Source organism: Sarcophilus harrisii, chromosome 1, assembly GCF_902635505.1.
Source record: "Sarcophilus harrisii chromosome 1, mSarHar1.11, whole genome shotgun sequence".
Taxonomy (NCBI): domain Eukaryota; kingdom Metazoa; phylum Chordata; class Mammalia; order Dasyuromorphia; family Dasyuridae; genus Sarcophilus; species Sarcophilus harrisii.
In genome coordinates, this window is record NC_045426.1 from 596,788,729 (window position 1) to 596,810,127 (window position 21,399).

Consider the following 21,399-nt stretch of genomic DNA (forward strand, 5'->3'; position numbering starts at 1 on the left):
GTCAATTATCATTCTATTTACTAACAAAATACTACTCAATATTGATTTGATGCATTAACATAGAGAAATTTTATGAGGCAGAATATAAAAAACAACAGCAACAAAATAAAAAATAAAAAAGAATATGCAATGGAATTATGATACTTGTGACATTCCTTCCCTCTTCACAGTTTGTACAAAAAATGCCATCCATAAAAGATTAGTCTTGACCTCAACAAAAGCCATTTCACACAAAATTTGGGCTCTTTGTGCATACTGATGGAGTAGGGGAAAAAAAAAAACCTGGAAAGAACATTATTTGCTTTTGGGGAATTGGACTGGAAGCATCAGTATATTTTATAATAGCCACAAAATTATGGTTTTTTTTGAGATGTAATCTAATAATATAAGTTGTTCTGAAGTGTTTATGCTAAGATATTCAGTTATCCTGGTCTAGATATTCAGAATAAAAGCTTATGTTTCTATTCTTTCTAGTATCACTATATTCTAATACTGAATCATGCCTTCAATACAATGAGTTTTTATCTTCCTCTCAAAATACACTATTTACTAAAACTCACTCTTCTTTTCATAAGTAATCAGAACCTAATGAAGGAGTTCCAAATCAATCTGGACCTCAGATTCAAAAGCTTTGGAAAGGCAGAAAAGTGAAACCAAACCCTTCCAATCAAGGGGGATTCAGCAAAGGATATTGTCTTCTTAATGCCAAGGAAGAACAGTCAGTGGCAAAATCTTTCCTATCTTCTTTCCTATCTTTCTGATATCCTGTGAAACACTGAAAACTGGATGTTTTAAATGAATATCTCTGACTTATGGGTATCTTTAACTGAATTCGAACCAAGAACAGAGTTCAAATATTCTGTATCTTATTTAGCAGCTGTTGCCACATCACTATCTTCAATCATATACATGATCTACTATTTTGCTCATCATATTTTTCTTCATGTTTTAGAAATTGTTCATGTGCAAACCCATGTTAAAGACATTTGAAAGATAACATAATAGAATGTAATTTTAAAATTAAAAACAATCCTGTTTTCATTTTTGTATTGTTGTTCACCTGTGTACTTGTCTGTAAAATCAAATGAACTGATGACCTCAAAACCTTACTAATATAAATCTAGCTAAAAATTACCAATTATTTTCATTGATCTTAAACATTTTTGATAATAAAATTGAACACATACTTCCAAATAGCAAGCAGTAAAATAAAGTATAACCAGAATAAGACTCCATATAATAGGGTTACTGCTACTTACCAAACTCCTTGGGAACTGCTATAGAATAAACACAATTGTGTCCAACACTGTAGTTTTTGGGATAGTTTGGTGATAAAACAGTGCCTTCAGAACCTGTTGAACGACTTCCACAGGGAGCTAAAAAAAAAGTAAAAATAAAAATAATATATGATACAATATGCCATAATGTAGTATATTACATATTTACATTTTATATTAAATATAATCCCAAAACCTAATTATAGGGTTTTTTAAGAATAAAGAACTGAAAGGAGAAAATTTTATTACTATTGGATTTCAATAAGGACCATTTATTTTAACCTTTTAAATAGGTGACCTATTGTCAATTATTTAGACACTGAATTTTTAATCCACCTAAAACTTTCCTAGGATATTTCTTGCTGTGGTATATAATAAATTAAAATTGGAAGTGATCTGTTTGAAAAAGCAAAGTAGTCTTTTATTTACAACAGAATAAAGTCAATTCATCCTCTAATATGAGGAAAGGAATGTAGGGAAGTTCTTGGCACCCTAATGATGCATTATACAAAGTAGTGGAATATCTTCTCCACTGTTTTGTTCAGGAATAAAGCCTTAGAGTAAGCCTGGCCAAACAATCTCAAAGAAAAGCATGGCCAGGGGCAGGCAAACATGGAGCCGAAACAACAGTTTTCTTCACAATAATTCATATATATATATATATATATATATATATATATATATATATATATATTACTAGTTGTCACAGATAAATCAGAAGAAACAAAGAGGGAGGTTCTGTCCTCCATCATAGAATTTAGATAATATTTTGAGAAACTGTGAACAAAATAATAAAAGCCTAAAGGAATTCTAGAACCAAAAATTATGGTGCATAAATTTTATTATGTGAAACAGCTTGGCTAATTAATGTTCTGAATGAATTATTTTTTTCAGTTATGTAAATATGTAATAATTTAAAGTGCTATATATGCTATTAGTACTTAGAAATAGCTTGATGAGGATGATGACAATGACTATGGATAAATAATTCTCATCAGTCAATATTGTTTGATATTGGACAAGGTAGATATAATCTCAACATTGATATTTTATTCATCTAATAAAGTCACTGAAGAGAAAATGACTCAGGAATGAACAAGATTACAACTTCATATAAACTACATTTTAAAAAGAACATCTAAAGCTTAAGATCCCACACTTTTGAATTCGCATGGCCAAGCTTTACAGATTTATTCAGGGATTGCCTTATTAAGTGGCTTGCCCATGGTCATATGAGTAGCTTGAATCAGAAACAGGATATAAAATTGAGTCTTCCTCACTTTCAGTTAGGCTACCTATTTATTATAATTATATATATATATATATATATATATATACACTTTTAACATTATATTTAGTACACAATTACCAATAACAAAACAGTATTGCTCTTCAAATGTTCATTAAGTGTCGTTAAGACACTTATCTGGTGTGAGATATCCATATTTCTCAAAATCATATAAGGATGATGAAAATGATTTTGGTAAAATCAATAGCTTTAGAGATAGGAAGCTAGGGCAACTAAGTAACACAGACCTGGAGTCAGAAAGATATCTTCATAAGTTCAAATCTGACCTCAGATATCTACTGATTATGTGACCTTTGCCAAATCTTTAAACTCTGTTTGCCTCAGTTTCTTTATCTATAAAAGAAACTGGAATAGAAATGGCAAATCATTTCAGTTATCTTTGCTATGGAAACAACAAAATGGGATTATGAAGGGTATGACACAGAAAAAAAACTCAGCCACAATTAACTGAGTTAAGAAGCCTTGGGTTCAACTCTCATCTTTGCTATGCAATGTACATATGATCTTGAATGTGAAATTTTATCATAATTATCCTTTTGTGAACTTATTAAGTACAGTTTTTAAAATAAATTTCAAAAACTATCTCACTTCATAGATGGTCAAGACCTCAAAGATAGAAGTGACCTCAGATATTATTTCATGCAATCCATGTCAGAAAAATATTAAACATACACTATATAGAAACCTTCCATGTCAACCATATGCAAAATGTGAATTTTGATTACAACATAAATAAATTTCTATATATAGGAAGGTCTAATATAGAATATAGAACCATATCATGTAAATTTCATTGCATCATGATCTGAAAAAGAAGAATTTACTATTTTTGCCTTTCTGCATTTGATTTTGAGGTTTTTAATGCCCTTATCAATTTTTGTTCCCTGAACTGTCGAGAAAAACGTATTCTCCTTTCTATCTCCCTTCAATTTTCTCCAAAGGTCTATCATACCTAACTTTTCTAAAATTCTATTTACCTCCCTAACTTATTTCTTATTTATTTTGTGGTTCAATTTATATAGTTCTGAGACAGCAAGATGTATCCCCTCCTTAGTATAGTTTTGCTTTCTAATTCTTCTTTGAGCTCTCTTAACTTTTCCTCTAAGAATTTGAATGCTACACCACTTGTATAGCACTATATTATGATGGTATAATAGACAGATTTTGATCAAGAAAACTGGGCTCATATTTAGATCCAGCCATTGAATAATGAACTGACCATGGACAAGTCACTCAATTGATTAATTAACAAACATATATTAAGCACTTATTCTATTCCAGCATTACAGATATAATGACAAAAATTTTAAATGTCCTGTCCTTACCAGGAGTATGATTTTTCTGAGTTTTAATTCTGTCATTTATAAAATGAGTAGAATTATAGCATCTGCTTGAAAGCATTGTTGTCAAGATCAAACAAAATACCATATGTATTTTTATATAATTTCTTAAGCTTTAAATTGCTATATAATTAAGAGAAATTATAATGTCATAATTACTTAGCAATGAAGAATATATCTAATAGTTGATATTAACTTATAAATATTAATATTACTTATGTAAAATAGTACAGGTAAATAAATTGAAAATTTAATTAATAGTGCCAGTGGATATTGATCATTAGTTTATGACAATTAGGAAAGGCATTTAAAAAGTCAAGAAGAAATGTAGAGCCAAGATTGCAGAGAGAAGGTGACAAGGACTTGTTTGATCTTTACTAAATTTGCCTCCTGTCTCCAAACAACTTTAAATATCACTTCAAAAGAAATTCTGAAGTGACAGGACCCACAAAAGTATGGAGTAAAACAGTTTTTCAGGTCAAGACAATTTAGAAGGTCAGAGTGATAATAGGGTACAATTCAGTGCACGCTGTGCTCCAGAAAACCAAAAGTAGGCCTTGGGGTTATTGATTAGGCTGTGGCAGTAAGTTTTTAGAGCTCTTAGTTCATAGCCAGAAAGGGGGTTGGACAACTGATTGGAAGATTATAGGAGTCCTTTTGCTGACCCTGCGAACAGGACTATGTTTTATTGCCCATATGCAGATATAAGTTGCAGTCTGGGGTCACAGTCCCATGGTGAAAAGGAGCATTAGCAAACTTGAGCTTGTGGTAGCAGGGAATCAAGGATCATGGTCACAGTTTCAGAGAGACTCACAGATCATAACAGAAGCCAAGAGAGCAGTGACTACACCACTCTGTAGATCATCCTACCTTGAAAAAACTGAAAACTTAAAATCTCCTGAAACTAGCTCTGAAATCATCAGCAAGGAAGGGTAAAGCTTGAGACATTTCCTTTTTCATAATGGGAACAGGCACATTTAACAAAGAGTTGACCTTCAGGAAATAAGCTGAAAAAATGAGCAAACAACTGCTATATCTAAAGCCTCCTCAAATTAAAATGTGAATTGGTCTTAGTTCCAAGAGCACAAAAAAGATTTCAAGGGAAGGAGGATGACACAAGAAAGTGATGGGTAAAGTCAATAACTTGGTAAAGAAGACACACACACACACACACACACACACACACACACACACACAAACTATTGAAGAAAAAAAAAAACACCTTAAAACCAAATGGCAATAGTCAGGAAAAACAAACAAACAAAAAACACTTTTGAGGATAGACAGGGTGAAAGGAGAGAATAGGATAAATGGGAAGAAATTAGAATGAAGGAAAATACACAGTATTCATAATTGTGAAAAGAAATTTGCAGCAAGTTGCTTTAATAAAGGGCTCTTTTCTCTCACATAAAGAACTGAGTCAAATTCATTTAAAAAAATAATGAGAGCCATTCTACCAACTGATGAATGATTAGTGGATATGAACAGGCAATTTTCAGAAAAATTAATTAAATCTGTTTATTGTTATATGGAAAAATGTTCCAAATCATTATTTATTAGAGAAATGCAAATTAAAACAACTCTGAGGTAACTATACGATTGGTTAATATAACAGAAAAGGAAAATGATAAATGTTTAAGGGGGTATGGGAAAATTGATATATTAATACATTGTTAGACAAATTGTAAAGTGATTCAACTGCTCTCTCTAAAGGATTATAAAACTATGCATATTCATTATTAAGTAATACCACTTATTAAGTAATAAATCTGTATCACAAAAAGATTAAAGAAAAAGAAAAGAAAAAGGACCTATGTGTGTGTGTACGTGTATGTGTGTGTGTACGTGTATGTGTGTGTGGTGGTAGTAGTAGTAGTAGTAGTAGTAGTAGTAGTTTTGTTGTAGTGGTAGTTCTTTTAGAGATGGCAAAGAATTGGAAATTGAAGGGATACCCATCCATTGAGGAATAGCTAAACAAGTTATATGACTGTGATGGAATAATGTTATACTATAAGAAATGATGAACAGTATCTTCTCAGGAAAAAAAAAAACTGTAAAGACTTACATGAATTGAGGCAAAAAGAAAAGAGCAGAACAAAGAGTACATTGTATACATGTATAGGATTATTGTATGATAAAGAAATGGAAATGATTTTTCTATTCTCAGCAATATTATGATCGAAAACAATTCCAAAGGACTTTTGAAAGGGCTAATCTTCTCCATAGAAAGAATGATAGAGTCTGAATGCAGATTAAAGCATGCTCTTTAAATGTTTTTTTCTTTAATTTTCTTGTTCTTTTGTGATCTTTTTATTTTAATTACCATTGTGGAAATACTTTTTGCATAACAAATTGCTGCCTTTTCAATAAGTAGGGAGAGTATGGAAAAGAAAGAATTTTGAACTCAATCCTAAATGTGAATGTTTAAAATTGATTTTACATGTAATTGGGAAAAATAAAATAAAAAAATATAGTTTTTGAGATTTTTACAATTTCTTCTCCAAACTTTCAGTCATATTTATAATTTGCCTCCTTTCTTAACACATTATTGATTCCATAATGTGGTTTGTCTTTAATTATTCACAAAATTATCCACAAAAAATCCACCAAAAATACCCATCTAATAGGTATTATTATCTGTTTTTGACATTATAGGAACATTTTATCATTGTAATTATGAATAAAATGAATTTCATAGGTATGTGATAATGAAAATACATGTTATAAAAGTGGTGAATATCAGAAAAATACTGAGAGTAAAATATTTTCTTAATATTAAGCTGTCATCCACATTTATGATAACAGAATTTACATGTACATTTTCAGGACAATCATCTTATGAATGTTTCATATCTTATATTTAATGGCATCAAAATACTCACTAGCTTAAAGCTAGGATGACTTGGTTATGCATTCAGAATTGAATGAAACTGATATCTCAACATTTCACAAAATTTAAAAAACCCTCAAGCACATTTAAAATGAGGTAAAAGTTTAGCCCAAGATTGACCATTCAAATTTCACACGAAATTTATTTCCTTCCTTTTTTAAGTAAAGCTAGCAAAATGATTTCATTAAAATAGGTCATATGAGAATATTAATGAGAAACAACTTAGAATCTGTGTTTATGAAATAAATAATGCTCTTTTTCATTTTTAAAATTTTCATATCTTGTGAAAAAGATGGATCTTTCTTTTTCAAAGAAAGTCACTTTGAGGACTTGCCATAGGGGAAGAGAAGTTAGCCTTTTTCTCTTTCTCCCCAGAAATTTAGAACTTGGAAGAATAAGTGAAAGTTCCAAAGATAAAAATTTAGGCTCCATGTAAGGAAAAACTTCTTATCAATTAAAGGTAGAATTAAATGATCTTCCTTCCCAGGTAGACTTAATAGAAACTTTCAAAGATAAGTACTTATCAGATGTTTTTAAAAGGTCAGGTAGGTGACATAGAGCATAGATTGCTAGGCTTGGAGTAAGGCAGACTCTTCAGTTCAAATATGGACTCAAAGACTTACTTGCTGGGTGACCATGGACAATTCTATTAACCCTGCTTCCCTCAGTTTCCTCATAAAATGAGTTGGAGAAGGGAATAGCAAACCACTCTAGTATCTTTGCCAAGAAAACCTAAATAGAGTCATAAAGTCAGAGATGATTAAAAAATGATTCAATTATATGTATACATACTATTATGTGATTTTAGAGAAAAGTTCAGATTCGCTCCTATAATGTTCTCTGACTCAATTAAAATGAAAGTAAAATTTAATTATACAATACATGGAATAGATTGCCTACAATAACAACCAATACAGTACATAATACATAAAACACAAACAATAAGGAGAATTATGATTAAAAAAGAAGCAAAAGACAAACATCACCAATCCAAGAAAGCACCTACTGAAAAGTGGCTGGGGGCCCCGTTCTGCAGCCTTCAAACTTGATCTGGAAAAATCTTGTCCCAAGCAGATTATTATTATCTCCGTGGGTGAAGCCCCAAGACGATTAAAACTGAACGGAATTTATAGGGCTTGAAAACAAAGAGGGCACAGAGCCAACTTACTTACATATAGAATGATATATATAGGAGAAGGAAATGTCAAATGGGCTTCAAGATATGATTTGATTAATATAGATATCAGGGAGGGGGCCAACCTGCACTGATATCCATTGTGTCCCAAGGACTGGCTAGTTCCTGGGATTATAGAAGTGAAACCAAATACATGTGGCATATTCCTGGTTTCCTAGGGTTATAGAAAGGTTAAGTTCCCATGGAGAGAGTTTTATATATATATATATATATATATGTATGTATGTATGATATTGATTCCTATCTATTAATTTGGCAGAAGGAGAAAAATGAGTCCTGGGATTCCTGTCCAACTACTCACCCTGGGCATAACCTCTCAGCTTCCTTGCACTCTCAGATTCTGATTCTCTAGTACTTATATCAGAAAATCATTTAGCAAGTATTTATTAAATTGTTGCTGTGTGCTAGACACTGTGCTACATTATAGGGATAAAAGTTGTTTTTGTGTGTGTGTGTGTGTGTGTGTGCCTGTGTAACAAAAATACAGTACATTTTCTTAAGGAATCCACATTCTGATGGGCAAGACAACATTCAAATAATTTTATATACAAGATTATGCAGCATAAAGAAAAGTCAGCTCAGAAGAAAGACATTAGTAGTGAGTGCAGAAAGGACAGAAGGGAAGAATTACCTAACAATGGCTCTGCAGAACATTTGAAATGAATTGCATGGAAGGAAGCCAGGAGACTAAGGTAAAGAGGTAGAACATGCATAAAAGATACAAAAATTGATGGAAGGTAATTTTATAGGGAGGGCTCTAGCAGCTTGAGGATTTGTTAAAAAAATATCCAGTAGATGACAGTGTTTAAAATAAGTCTTGAAAAAAACGTGTAGATTTGAGGGAAATGGAAGGAGAGCATTCTTGCAATGAGAACCACTAATGCAAAGTTAAGAATGTGGAAGATGGAATACCCTCTGCAAGGAATAGAAATATTCTGACTTGGTCATTGAGTGTGTGCGAGCTTATAAAAATATTGAAACATTAGAAAGCTAGGAAGGAAACAAGTCACAAAGAATTTTGAATTCCAATCATTAGTTTAGTTTTTGATGCTAGAAATAAAAGAGAGACACTAGAGTTTTTTCAGTGAGGGGACTATTATCTTCAAATCTACACTTTATGAGAATATGAGTCATAATGGAGTGTTATGTGAAGTAGAAAGACCAATCAGGAAGCTATTAAAGTCTGGGTAAGCAAAGATGAAGGGCTGAACTAAAATATTAGCTTTATTAATGGAAAGAAGTGGACAAATTCTAAGTCTATTATATTTTTACAAAAAAAAGCCATCTACAGGGATTTATTAAATATTTTCTGTTTGTTTCATAATTATTTCCCACACATATGCTTTCCAGGACTTCATCATTTCTAGTAACTCATCATTCTACAAGATGAAATCAAGTCTCAGATTTGATTTCATACCTCCTCAGCATTCCCTACCTCTGGAGTGCCTCATTGCCTCTGACTTGATTGGGTGTAGTCTAGATACTGGATAATTCCTTCTAGTTTTTCTACTATTTAAGAAGGGCATCCAAGGAATTTACCTCATCATTTGTCATCCGGCTACTTTCGTGAACTTCATGATGTCTAAAAACTCATCTTTCTATAAGATGAAATCAATTCTGAGATTCCCAGATGCTCAGATTATTTCTCACCTCACCTTCAGGATTTCATCATGACAACAATCTTGAGTGATCTCATCCCCACATTTTATGGTTTTATGTCTTTTTTGTAAAAGTACACTGTCTGAAACATAATAGAAACTCAATATTGACTGAATGTCATTGACTCTGATTTTATGTGACAAGCAGTGAGAAAGGTGTTGTTGATACAAAGAAAAGTAAAAGACAAATCCCACCATTGATAAATTCACAGTTGAATGGAGGAGAAAACATGAAAATACAAAGATGAACAACTCATAGCCTATATAGAAAATAAATGATAAGTAATCAACAGGGAGAAGATACTATTGTTTAGAAATCAGGGCGGGGGAAAACGATTCTTGAAGTTGGCATCTTAGCTCTGACTTGGTAGGAAATTGGGAAGGCAGGAAGCAAAGATGATAAAGAAAAAAAGTTTCAAGAATGAATGTAGCCGAGGAAAACACTGAATATAGGGAAATAGAATATCTTGCACAAGAGAGAGGGAGGAAAGTAAGGTATAAAAAGTTTGGAATAGAAGGAAGGAAATGGCTTATGAAATGTTTTAAAAGTTTAAGAAAAGTGATTCAATTTGATGCTGGAGAAAATGGGGAAATAAAGTATTTCATTGAGTAAAGATATGATCAAACCTTTATACCATAGACAATGAAGTAATATCAATAGTAAACATATTTTCATCAAATGACTTTGTATACAAATTCTTAAAGGAAATTTCTTTATGGAAAAGTTAAATGAGTTAAAGGAGGAAATAGACAATAAAACTATATTGGCAGGGGAACCAAAACTTTCCTCTCTCAGACCTAAATAAATCTAAGCATAAAATATACAAGAGAGTTCAGGAGATGAATAGAATTTTAGAAAATTTGGAAATGATAGACTTTTGAAGAAAATTAACAGGAAATTTAAAAGAATATACCTTTTTTTTTCAGTTTACCTTATACCTATGAAAAAATTAGCCTTGTATCAAGAATAAATACTTCACAGCCAAATGAAAAAAAAACAGAAATGCTAATGTTAAATAAATAATTTTCATATCATAATGCAACAAAAATTACATTCAGCAAAGGCCCATAGAAATAGATTAAAACTTAATCAGAAATTGTATAGCTTAATCCTAAAGAGTGAGCAGGTCAAAGAACAAATCATAAAAAAAAAATTCACTAATTTTATGAAAAAGAATGACAATGATACAACCTACCAAAAATTATAGGATGCAGACAAAACAGTATCTAAGCAAAATTTATATCTTTAAATACTCATGTTAATAAAAGAGAAAAAGAGTAGATTCATATTTTGGGCATCCAACTAAAAATGCTAGGGGGAAAAAAAAACAATTTAAGTACCAAATTAAAAATCTTGAAAATAAAAGGATAGATTAAAGAAATTGAAAGTAAGAAAACAATTAAACTAACAAAACAAAGAGCTGGTTTTATGGGGGGTGGGGGAACACAACTAAATCGATAAAGTTTTGGTTAATTTAATTTAAAAAAACTAGAAAGAAGAAAATCATATTAGCAATCTCAAAAATATAAAGGATGACATCACCAATATACCAATTCAAGCAAATATTAAAATATATTTTTCCAATTATGTGCCAGTAAAACTAACAATCTAAGTAAAAATAGATGAACATTTATCAAAATATAAAGAGGAAATAGGGACAACTAAGTGGTGCAGTGGATAGAGCACCAGCCCTGAAGTCAGGAGGACCCGAGTTCAAATCTGACCTCAGATACTTGACACTTCCTAGCTGTGTGACCCTGGGCAAGTCACTTAACCCCAATTGCCTCAGCAAAAAATAAAATAAAATAAAATAAAAAGGAAATAGGATAAAATACTTTGGAATCTATTTGCAAGATAAACCCAAGAATTATATGAACATAATTACAAAACACATTTCACAAAAATATAAAAAATCGGACAAGTAGTAGTTGTTCAGGATCAATTGAGGTAGTGCAATAAAAATGACAATTCTACCTAAAATTTACTTTTTAGTGTCATACCAAACAATTTATCAAAAAATATTTTAGAGAGCTTGAAAAAATAATAACAAAATGTATCTTGAAGAACAAAATGTCAAAATATCAAGGGATTTATTTTTTTAAAGTGGAGGGAGGTGGCCTACTAGTATTACATCTCAAACTGTATTACAAAGCAGTGTTCCTCAAAAAAATCTCATTTTGTGGGAAAAGAGAACTAGATCAGTGGAAAAGGTTAAATACATAATACATAGTAGTAAATGACCACAGTAATCTAATATTTGGCACTCAAAATTAATAGAAAAGTAAGTCAGAAAAGACCTAAAGTTTTGGTAGAAGAAAATTTGACAAAAATTGCTAAGAAACCTAGAAGACAGTCTGGCAGAGACTAGGTTTGAACCAACATCTCACACTGTATAATGAGAAAAGGTCAAAATGGGGACATGATTTGGATATAAAGACATATAATAGGCAAAGTAAGAGATCATGAAATATTTTATTTGCCATATTTCTGCATAAAAGGGCTTATTACTAAACAAGAACTAGTGAGCAATTTGGGATGTAAGATGGATAATTTTTATTATGTCTGAAATGGACCAAGGACTGGCCTCCCCTCCCCTCCCTCAGTCTTAGGTTAAAGGGCCTGGGGCTCACAGAGAAAGGTCTGCTCAGCTACATTAAAGGAGGTGTTTTGCACTTCAATGTGCCTGCTCAACAATGAGGGGTATCTGTTCCATAACCCTGACCTATAAACTATGTTAAACATCTGCCATTTTACCTTTTGTCCTGTAAAGTTGAGTCACTGTTTAATGTCAAAATGTGCCAGAAAGGGTGAACAAGAATGCTTATAAGGCTGCCCTTATTTCAGTTGGGCACGGAACCATGCCAAAATGCTACTGGAGGTCCATCCTGGCCATGCAGACCATCTAGGCCAGTTTCAAATTAAATTATGAATTACTGTGGGCATCTTGAATTTTATTGCCTGGGCTATTTCAATGTAAAATTAAAAAGGTTTTCATACATTTTATAAATTTTGTTTTAACCTCTCATTGTGATTTCATGGAAATCTTTACCTTATCAACGTGCTCCTCTATGAAAAGGTGTGGGGTTGTGTTGTCTTGAGTGAATGAACATTTCAATATTATAATCTATATTGGGTATGTATCAGTCCTATTAGTAATGTAGATGAACAATTTTTGTCTTGTTTTATTTTGTTTTTTTCCCCAATATACTCTTAGCTTAACACTTTTTGTCCTTTATCCTCAATGTTGTTCCCCATCATGTTATTATTCTTAGGGTCAGTTAACTTCTATATTAGTGTGTCATCATAAAATGTACAATGCCTGCCTCTCCTGATCTATTATAATTGTGATTTCATTGCCTTGTTGCAGATATGACTTTCATCCCATCAAGGTGTTTATGAAATAATTGTTATGCCAGGTTAAAATTTAAAATTCACTTTGTCCTTTCTGCTCTTTTCTCCATTTTACAAATATCATTGGCCATATGGTTTTTGACTTACTTCCATATTAATTTCAAGTGAGAATTAGTAGGTACTTTCACTGATCATGGATCTTTATATGCAACATTTACTAACAATGTATTAAAAGTCTTGTCATTTAACATTGATCATTTGCACAAAGATTATAAAGCTCTTTTTTTTCTGAAGTCAATAGAAAACTAAGAATAATACAAAAAATCTACTCTTTACCATGACAGCTTGGCAGTGCCCTGTTCCATCCAGGCCTTCCATCATCTCCCATGATGCAAGTAAGTGTTGAATATCCTTGAAGAACATAACCAGCATCACAATAATATGTGACTGTTGAGCCTAGTTTATAATCCATTCCAAGTCTGGTGCCATTCATTATATTTCCTGGGTCAAAGCAGGATTCACGTAGTTTTGCTGTAAAAAAAAAAAAAAAATATATATATATATATATATATATATATATATATATATATCACACATATATGTATATATATATATTTGGAATAATTCAAAATACATAAAATAGATGTAAAAGGGTCACAAACCCTTGGATCCATTTCAGTCTACTAAAGTAACATCTATTCTGGGACTCTGTTGAAAATAATATTGCTTCTGCCTATATGTTGTATTTTTGACAAGGTTTCAGCCAGTAAAAACTTAAAAGAAAAACATAGCCTATATAGAAAAACATTCTGTTTCAAAGATGAGTGGAATATATCACACACACATACACACACACACACACACACACACACACACACACACAGAGTTTTCTGTGGAATTGATTCTACCAAAAGCAAAACTAAAGAGACACAGGGCCATTTTAAAATTGTATAGATAAGTAAAAATGCTAATCTACCTATTTCTTGTGAAAATTATGAATGACAGATATAGATGAAACTTGAGAATTTGCTATCCATTAAACCACAATATATCAAGTGAAACAAAAAATGACAAGTGGAGTGGTTTTAAATGATAATTGGAATAGCTGAATCATAGTGATTCCATTTCAGAAATTAGTGCTTTTAGGAGTATGATAAATCACAGAGGGAATTCTAAAGAAGAAAATGGATCACTATTATTTGATTAATGTGTTGATATATTTAAATTATATTAATCTGGTAATAAGGAAAATAATTTATGAAGAATTTTAAAAACTTTAGAACCTCTAACATATTATTAACATACCAAAAAGTCGCTCTAAAATAAAAAATAAATCAATTCTTTTAAAAAAATATTTATTAAGCATCTATTATATGACGGGCACTATTTAAGATCTAGGGACCAGGGTTATAAATACAAAGAATGTACTGTTCCTTACCTATCAAAAGCTTACTTTCTAATAAAGTATTAAGGAATATATCAATATTCCCATTGATCTATAATTTCTCCATTTATTACTTCAAATAACACAGTTAATAAATTAGCCTGTGAAAATCTTTTTCTTATCCTTCTAGAAATGACCTGTGAGGAGCAATACTCAAACCTTATAGCTTCTTTTTAGGTCTCTTGCCATTATTAGTTGTTTTATTAATTTTTCCTTTTGTTTCTAGGAAGATCTTAGACTTGGTGAATACAATACAACATTCTCTAATTCCATTCCAGTCTGCTTTCTTCCCCATATTTAAAGCTGGACCTATGAATAGTGATAGATTAATCCAATGAGCAATCTGATCTTCTATATTATAATTAGTATAAGTACTCTTCACTTTTTTGCCTATCTGTAGATTTTACATTTTTAGTGGTTTTAAGTCTCCATTTAGAATATCTGTTTCTGCTGGAAACTGAATGGATGCCCATCAATTGGAGAATGGCTGAATAAATTGTGGTATATGAATATTATGGAATATTATTATTTGGTAAGAAATGACAAACAGGATGATTTCAGAAAGGCCTGGAGAGATTTACACGAACTGATTCTGAGTAAAACGAGCACGGCCAGGAGATCATTATATACTTCAACAACAATGCTATATGATGACTAATTCTGATGGACCTGGCCATCCTCAACAATGAGATGAACCAAATCAGTTCCTATGGAGCAGTAATGAACTGAACCAGCTACGCCCAGAGAAAGAACTCTGGGAGATGACTAAGAACCATTACATAGAATTCCCAAGCCCTATATTTTTGCCCACCTGCACTTTTGATTTCCTTCACAGGCTAATTGTATAATATTTCAGAGTCCGATTCTTTTTGTACAGCAAAATAACAGTTTGGTCATATATACTTATTGTGTTTCTAATTTATACTTTAATATATTTAACATCTACTGGTTATCCTGCCATCTGGGGGTGGGGGTGGGGGTTATAAAGTCGATTGATTTAATCTTTTTCTATTTGAATTTTCCATTTTCTCACAAATCTTTATGCTAAACAATCTCTTTACAGACTCATTCCTCATGGAATTATCTTTATTTCTTCATAATATGATTTTAAAAAAAAGTATTTTCTGAAAGAAAAACACAAAGGCAGTATTCTTTTCTCTTTCTATTTCAGTTTCTCCCAAAACTCATCATTAGTTCTCTCTCCTAAATATTTCAAACTACTATACTAAATGCCAATTCCTCAGCATTCCATTTGGCTTTTAAAGCAACAGTAAAATTTTCACTAATCTCTTTAAGGAACTGTTAGAATTGATGGGCTTGGAAAGCATTACTAAAGGATTTCTGTAAATGTTTATGGAGGGAAAACATGTATTATTATTTACATTCACTAAATCAAGATAAAAATGAAATTAGTAACTGTTTTAAAAATTCCAGACTTGGTGAAAATAACTGAGAAACCAATTATTTCAACCAGTGTATGAACAAAAATACTGTTTGCAGTATTTCACAAAAACAAATCACCTCTTCTAGGTGGCCCATTGTACTTCTGAACAGCTTGTTATTGGGAAGGGCTTGTTTGTTTGTTTTAGTTTGGTTTTCTCTTACACTAAACTGAATTTCTCTCTCTCTGAAACTTCAACATACTATTGTTAATTTTGACCTTTGTAACTAATAAATCAAGTCTCTTTTACATGATAGCTCTTCAAATACTTTACATTTCTCTAAAGTTTCCTTTTCTCTAATTTGAGTGCCTTATTTATTTCAACCAGCACTCAGATCACAATTGTTTCAATTTTCTCACATTGTTCTGGACCTATTCTATGTTGTCTTTGTAAAATGTCACACCCTGAACTGAAAACAATAATTCAGATTTGTTTAGTACAGAGTACAACAGACATAATTCCTTCCACATTCCTGCTATACTTTTCAAGAGATCTAAAGATTATAGTATCCTTCTAAGATATTTTGTGGACTTCTAATGAATTTTTCTAAACCCTTTCCCACCTCTATGTCTCCCAGAGTAACTATTTAAATATTTAACCAAACTTCTTTCAACCTGTATTTTTTCCTGTTTTTTTTTTTTATGTTCAGTTAAAAAAAAAAACAGAATAGAATAAAGAAAAGAAGCAAAGTAAAATAAAACAAAACATTACAGAATGTTGTCATGTGCCCAGCAGAACATCAAGGAGGATTAAAAATATATAACAATTAATTTCCAGATCAAGAAAGGATATATAATAGTAGAAGAAATTATATTTATGTGTCCTCCTTTTCTTTGTTTCCTTAGAGATTGTTCTTTTATTCTCTGCTGCATTTTTTTTACTTTATTTCTCCTCCCACTTTCATCCTGAATCTCCCTCAAGCAGGTTACAGTTGAGTACAGATATAGATAGATAGATACAAGGATACATACATAGATCACATGTACATACCTCTACCCCTCCCATATATACATATACATTCACATCCATCCATATACTCAAACAATATGCATATATCTATGTATGTATACAACTATATCTACACACAGACATATACACATGTACACATGTATGTATCTATATGTAAACATGCATCTAAACCAATATTAGTAAGGTTGATAATGTAATTTAACATGTAATGTAAATTTCATTCTTGATTGAATCTTCGAGCCTGACTTTGTTTAAGATGAATATATATATATATATATATATATATATATGTCTGCTACTCCTGATCCTTCTTACTTATCCCTGCTTACTTTTATGCTTTAATTCTTCTCCTCAAGTTGCTCTGCTATTACTTAACCTTCCTCTACCCATGAATTCCTTTCTTGTCTTCTTCCCACCTCTTTTGCTTTTCCCTCTGCTCAGCCCTTTCTCCTTATTTCTTTATAGATTTTGGAATGGGTTATATCCGTGTGTGTGTGTGTGTGTGTGTGTGTGTGTAATATTGCCATTAAATTGGCATTTTGGAACTATGAACCCTGCTCTCCCTCCAATCCTCTGTGTCTATTCTTCCTCTGCACCTCATTTGAATAACATAATTACTATTTTTACATTTTTCTTGATGGTTTTGACTTTTAGATTCAGATCATACTGTATGCTGCAATTTTTCTTTTAAACTACTTAGTTGCTGATGTCAATCTTAAACACATGGTATACATTTCTATATGAAAATCATAAACAATTTGTTCATGTTGAGTTCCTTGAAATTGATCATTGGTTTTGGCTATTATATATTAAATATTCTATTGAGTTTGGGTTTGGTTGAAAGAAAGTCCTGAAAATCTACAAGTTTATTAATTATCCATTTTCCCCCATTCAATATTATGGATAATTTTATTGGATATGATATTTTTTGGCTGCAGGCCTAGTTTTTTTTTTTTTTTTTTATTGCCAGTATATATGAACCAGAATCTGGGGTCTTTTATTGAGGCTGATGATAAGTCCTATACAATTCTAATTATAACTCCAGTGCATTTTATTTTATTTTATTTGCAAAATGTTCTTTTTGATTTGGGATTGTGGAAATTTGTAATGCTATTCTTAATTGTTTTCCACAAAGAATCTCTTTGGAGTGGTGGTAGATGGATTTTTTTTTTTTCTATTTCTAATTTTTTCTCCTATTCTTTCACTCCAGGACAATTTCCTTGGATTATTTATTGCATTATTGTGTCAAGGCTCTTTTTTTTTTTTTTTTTTTGGTCAAAGCTTTCAAGTAGTACAAGTATTCTTATATTTATCTTCTTTTCTTGATATGTTCTCCAGATCAGTTTTTTCTTTTTTTATTATCTATTTTATTATTCTTTATATTCTGTCATGTTATTTCTTGGTCTATTATAGCTTCATTATATTCCCCTTATCCAATTCTAATTTTCAAAGAGTTATTTTCATCTTTGAAACTCAGTATCTCCTTTTTCTAGTTAAATAATGTTTTTTCATAACTTTTTCTTGAGAAGGTTTTAGTTTTTATTTTTATTTTAATGTTTCTCATTTGATTTTTAAATTATTTTTTGAGTTCTTCTATAAATTCTCTCTGGGGACGGAGCCATTTAATGTTACTCTTTGGATTGGAAGAAGTTTTTCTTAATCCAGTGTCTTCCTCTGAGGAATGACAATAATGAGACAAAAATACCAAAACAAATGGTATGCATTCAAAACAGTTCTTAGGGAAATTTTATATTTCTAATTAGATATACAAAACAGAAAAAAGGAGATATCAATGTATGGGCATGCAACTAAAAAAAGGTAGAAAAAGAACAAATTAAAACTTTCCAATTAAATACCAAATAGAAAATCTAATACTTAAAAGACAGATTAATAAAACTGAAACTAAGAAAACTGTTGAATTAATAAATAAAGCTAAAAGTTATTTTTATGAAAAAAAACCCCAACAAAATAGATAAATCTTTGGTTAATTTAATAAGAAAAAGTTTTGGGTTTTTTGGAAGAAAGAAAAATTATTATTAAATATTATTAATTATTTAAATTTATTATAAACAGATAAATAATTATAAATAATAAATGAATATAATTATTTTTAAAATGTTAACTGTTATTAAGTATACATTTTTCTTCCTGAATAATTATACTCAATTTTACTTGATACTCTTTATTGTAACAGTGTATTTCAAACCTTCTGAACCTATATTGTAAGAACTGATAAATCTTGTGTGATGCTGACTCTGACTCTACAATATTTGAACTGTTTTTCTCTTACTGCTTGCAGTATATTTTAATTGACTAGGGAATTCTGGAATTGAACTATAATATCCTTGAGAATTTTCATTTTGGGATCTCTTTCAGGAGGTGATCAATGGATTGCTTCTAGGGAATTCTGGAATTGAACTATAATATCCTTGAGAATTTTCATTTTGAGATCTCTTTCAGGAGGTGATCAATGGATTGCTTCCATTTCTATTCCATCTTCTGGATTTAAGAAATTGGGACAGTTTTCTTTGATAATGTATTGAAATAAGATGTCAAGCTTCTTCTTTTTTTTTTTTTTTTTTTGATCTTGGCTTTCAGGTAGTCTAATAAATTTTAAATTATCTCTCCTTCATCTATTTACTAAGCTAATTGTTTTTCTGATGAAATATTTAATATGTTCTTCTTTTTCCATAATTTTGACTCCATTTAATTGTTTCTAAAGTCTTCTGAAGTCATTAGCTACTGTTTATACAATTCTAATTTTTAAGGAATTATTTTCTACAGTGAACTTAGCCCTTTTTTCATTTGGCCAATTCTACTTTTTAAAGAGTTCTCATCAAAGAACTTTTGCACCTTCCTTTCCATTTGGAATCTTCTGCTTTTAAAGCACTTCTTTATTCAATAAATTTCCACACCTCTTTTGCCATGTAGGCCAATTCTATTTTTTAAGGTATTATTTTTTCCCCCTGAGGTAATTGGGGTTAAGTGACTTGTCCAGGGTCACACAGCCAGAAAGTGTTAAGTGTCTGAGGTCAGATTTGAACTCAGGTCCTCTGGACTTCAGAGCTAGTGCTCTATCCACTCCACCAACTAGCTTCCCCCAGGTATTACTTTTCTTTAGTATTTTTGTGCCTCTTTTATAAAGACATTAATTTTTATTTCATATTTTTAAATCATTATTTTTACTTCCCCCCCATTTTTCCCCTAACATTCTTATCTTTCTTTAGCTCTTCCAGGAATTCTTGCATTTTCCTTTGAGGTTTTGCTATTTTCAAAACATTGTCTTTTAATTATATGGCTTGGTCTTCCCTGTCATTATAGTCACTTTTATAGTCAAATTATTTTGTTGTTTTTAATATTTGTTCAGTTTCCCAACATGTTTCTCTGCTTTAAACATTGTTAGAATTGGACTCTACTCAGCCCAGGGTGGGGAGACATTATGCCAAGCTTCAGGTTTTGTTATGCTGCTGTTTTCAGAGGTAAGTTCTTGGGGTCTGCAAATGTTTGGTTTTCTAGGAATGGTATGGTTTGCTGCTGTCCTAGTCAACTCTGGTCTTTACCCAGGAAAGGCTATTGTCTTATATCCACAAGTTCTAGCACTTTTCTTTGTACTGAATCTGTGACTATGGCCCCTCCTTATGAGCAATTGTAAGTCCTATCCTATAACAGAGTCCATCCTATAACAGTAATCCACAACTGCTTATAGGCCAGAGAACCAGTTGTACCCAGTACTAATAAAAATTCCCTTATAATCTTTCTTTCATTTGTCTTATCATTTCTGAGCAAAGAGATCCCAAAGCTGCTGCACTCATCTCCACAACACATTGCTAGTGTTCCTGCCATCCCAATTACAGTATTACAGTCTTCTCTTGTGGACCTACTTATTTGTATTTAGCTAGAAAAAGAAATGATACTCCTGACATTTTCTTGGCTCTGCCATCCCAAAATTTTATTTGAGATGCCATTTTAAAGTTATTTGGAAAGGAATGTTTGGAGAGTCCAGTTGTATATTGCTGTATACTTTGCTATTTTGTCTCTCGCAAACATATTTTAGCAAATACACATTATAAATTATATGTGAAAAAATGAATCACATTTACCTTTGTATTCTAGATGAAAGCCAGTATAACTGACAGATCCATCACTTCGAAAAGCCAGATGCATTGTATTAGAGCCACTTTCTATTCTTTCTGGTAGTTTGCTGTCTTGAAAGCTTCCAATTAGTGGACTATTACTATCTGGCCCATCATATATATACAAGAAGTCATAGTTTGGTTCTATGCTGAAACTTTAAAAATGATACAAAAAAAATCATTAGTGCTAGGATTATTTTATAACATCATTTTCTAAATAGTGTTCTTAATATTGCCAATATAAAGGGGCACAATCATAAAATAATGCATACTTAACATAGAGAAGTACATAATTAAATTATGAATATTTTTGATGATAAATACACATGATAAAATGGTTTATACTAACACTTTTAAGGTGAACAGTTACTAAATAGTAATGCAATCATA

General features: G+C 31.2%; 1 protein-coding gene across 2 annotated transcripts in view; it reads right to left on the reverse strand.

Moving 5' to 3' along the window:
- Positions 1 to 21,399, reverse strand: part of CSMD3 (CUB and Sushi multiple domains 3) — a 1,575,929-nt gene that overhangs the window by 333,157 nt on the left and 1,221,373 nt on the right. For both annotated transcript variants that reach the window (XM_031954893.1, XM_031954946.1), the window contains 3 exons: positions 20,977 to 21,164; positions 13,358 to 13,552; positions 1,260 to 1,376 (listed from right to left, as the gene is read on the reverse strand). In XM_031954893.1, coding sequence (XP_031810753.1) covers positions 1,260 to 1,376; positions 13,358 to 13,552; positions 20,977 to 21,164 — 500 coding nt within the window. The remainder of the gene's footprint in view (positions 1 to 1,259; positions 1,377 to 13,357; positions 13,553 to 20,976; positions 21,165 to 21,399) is intronic.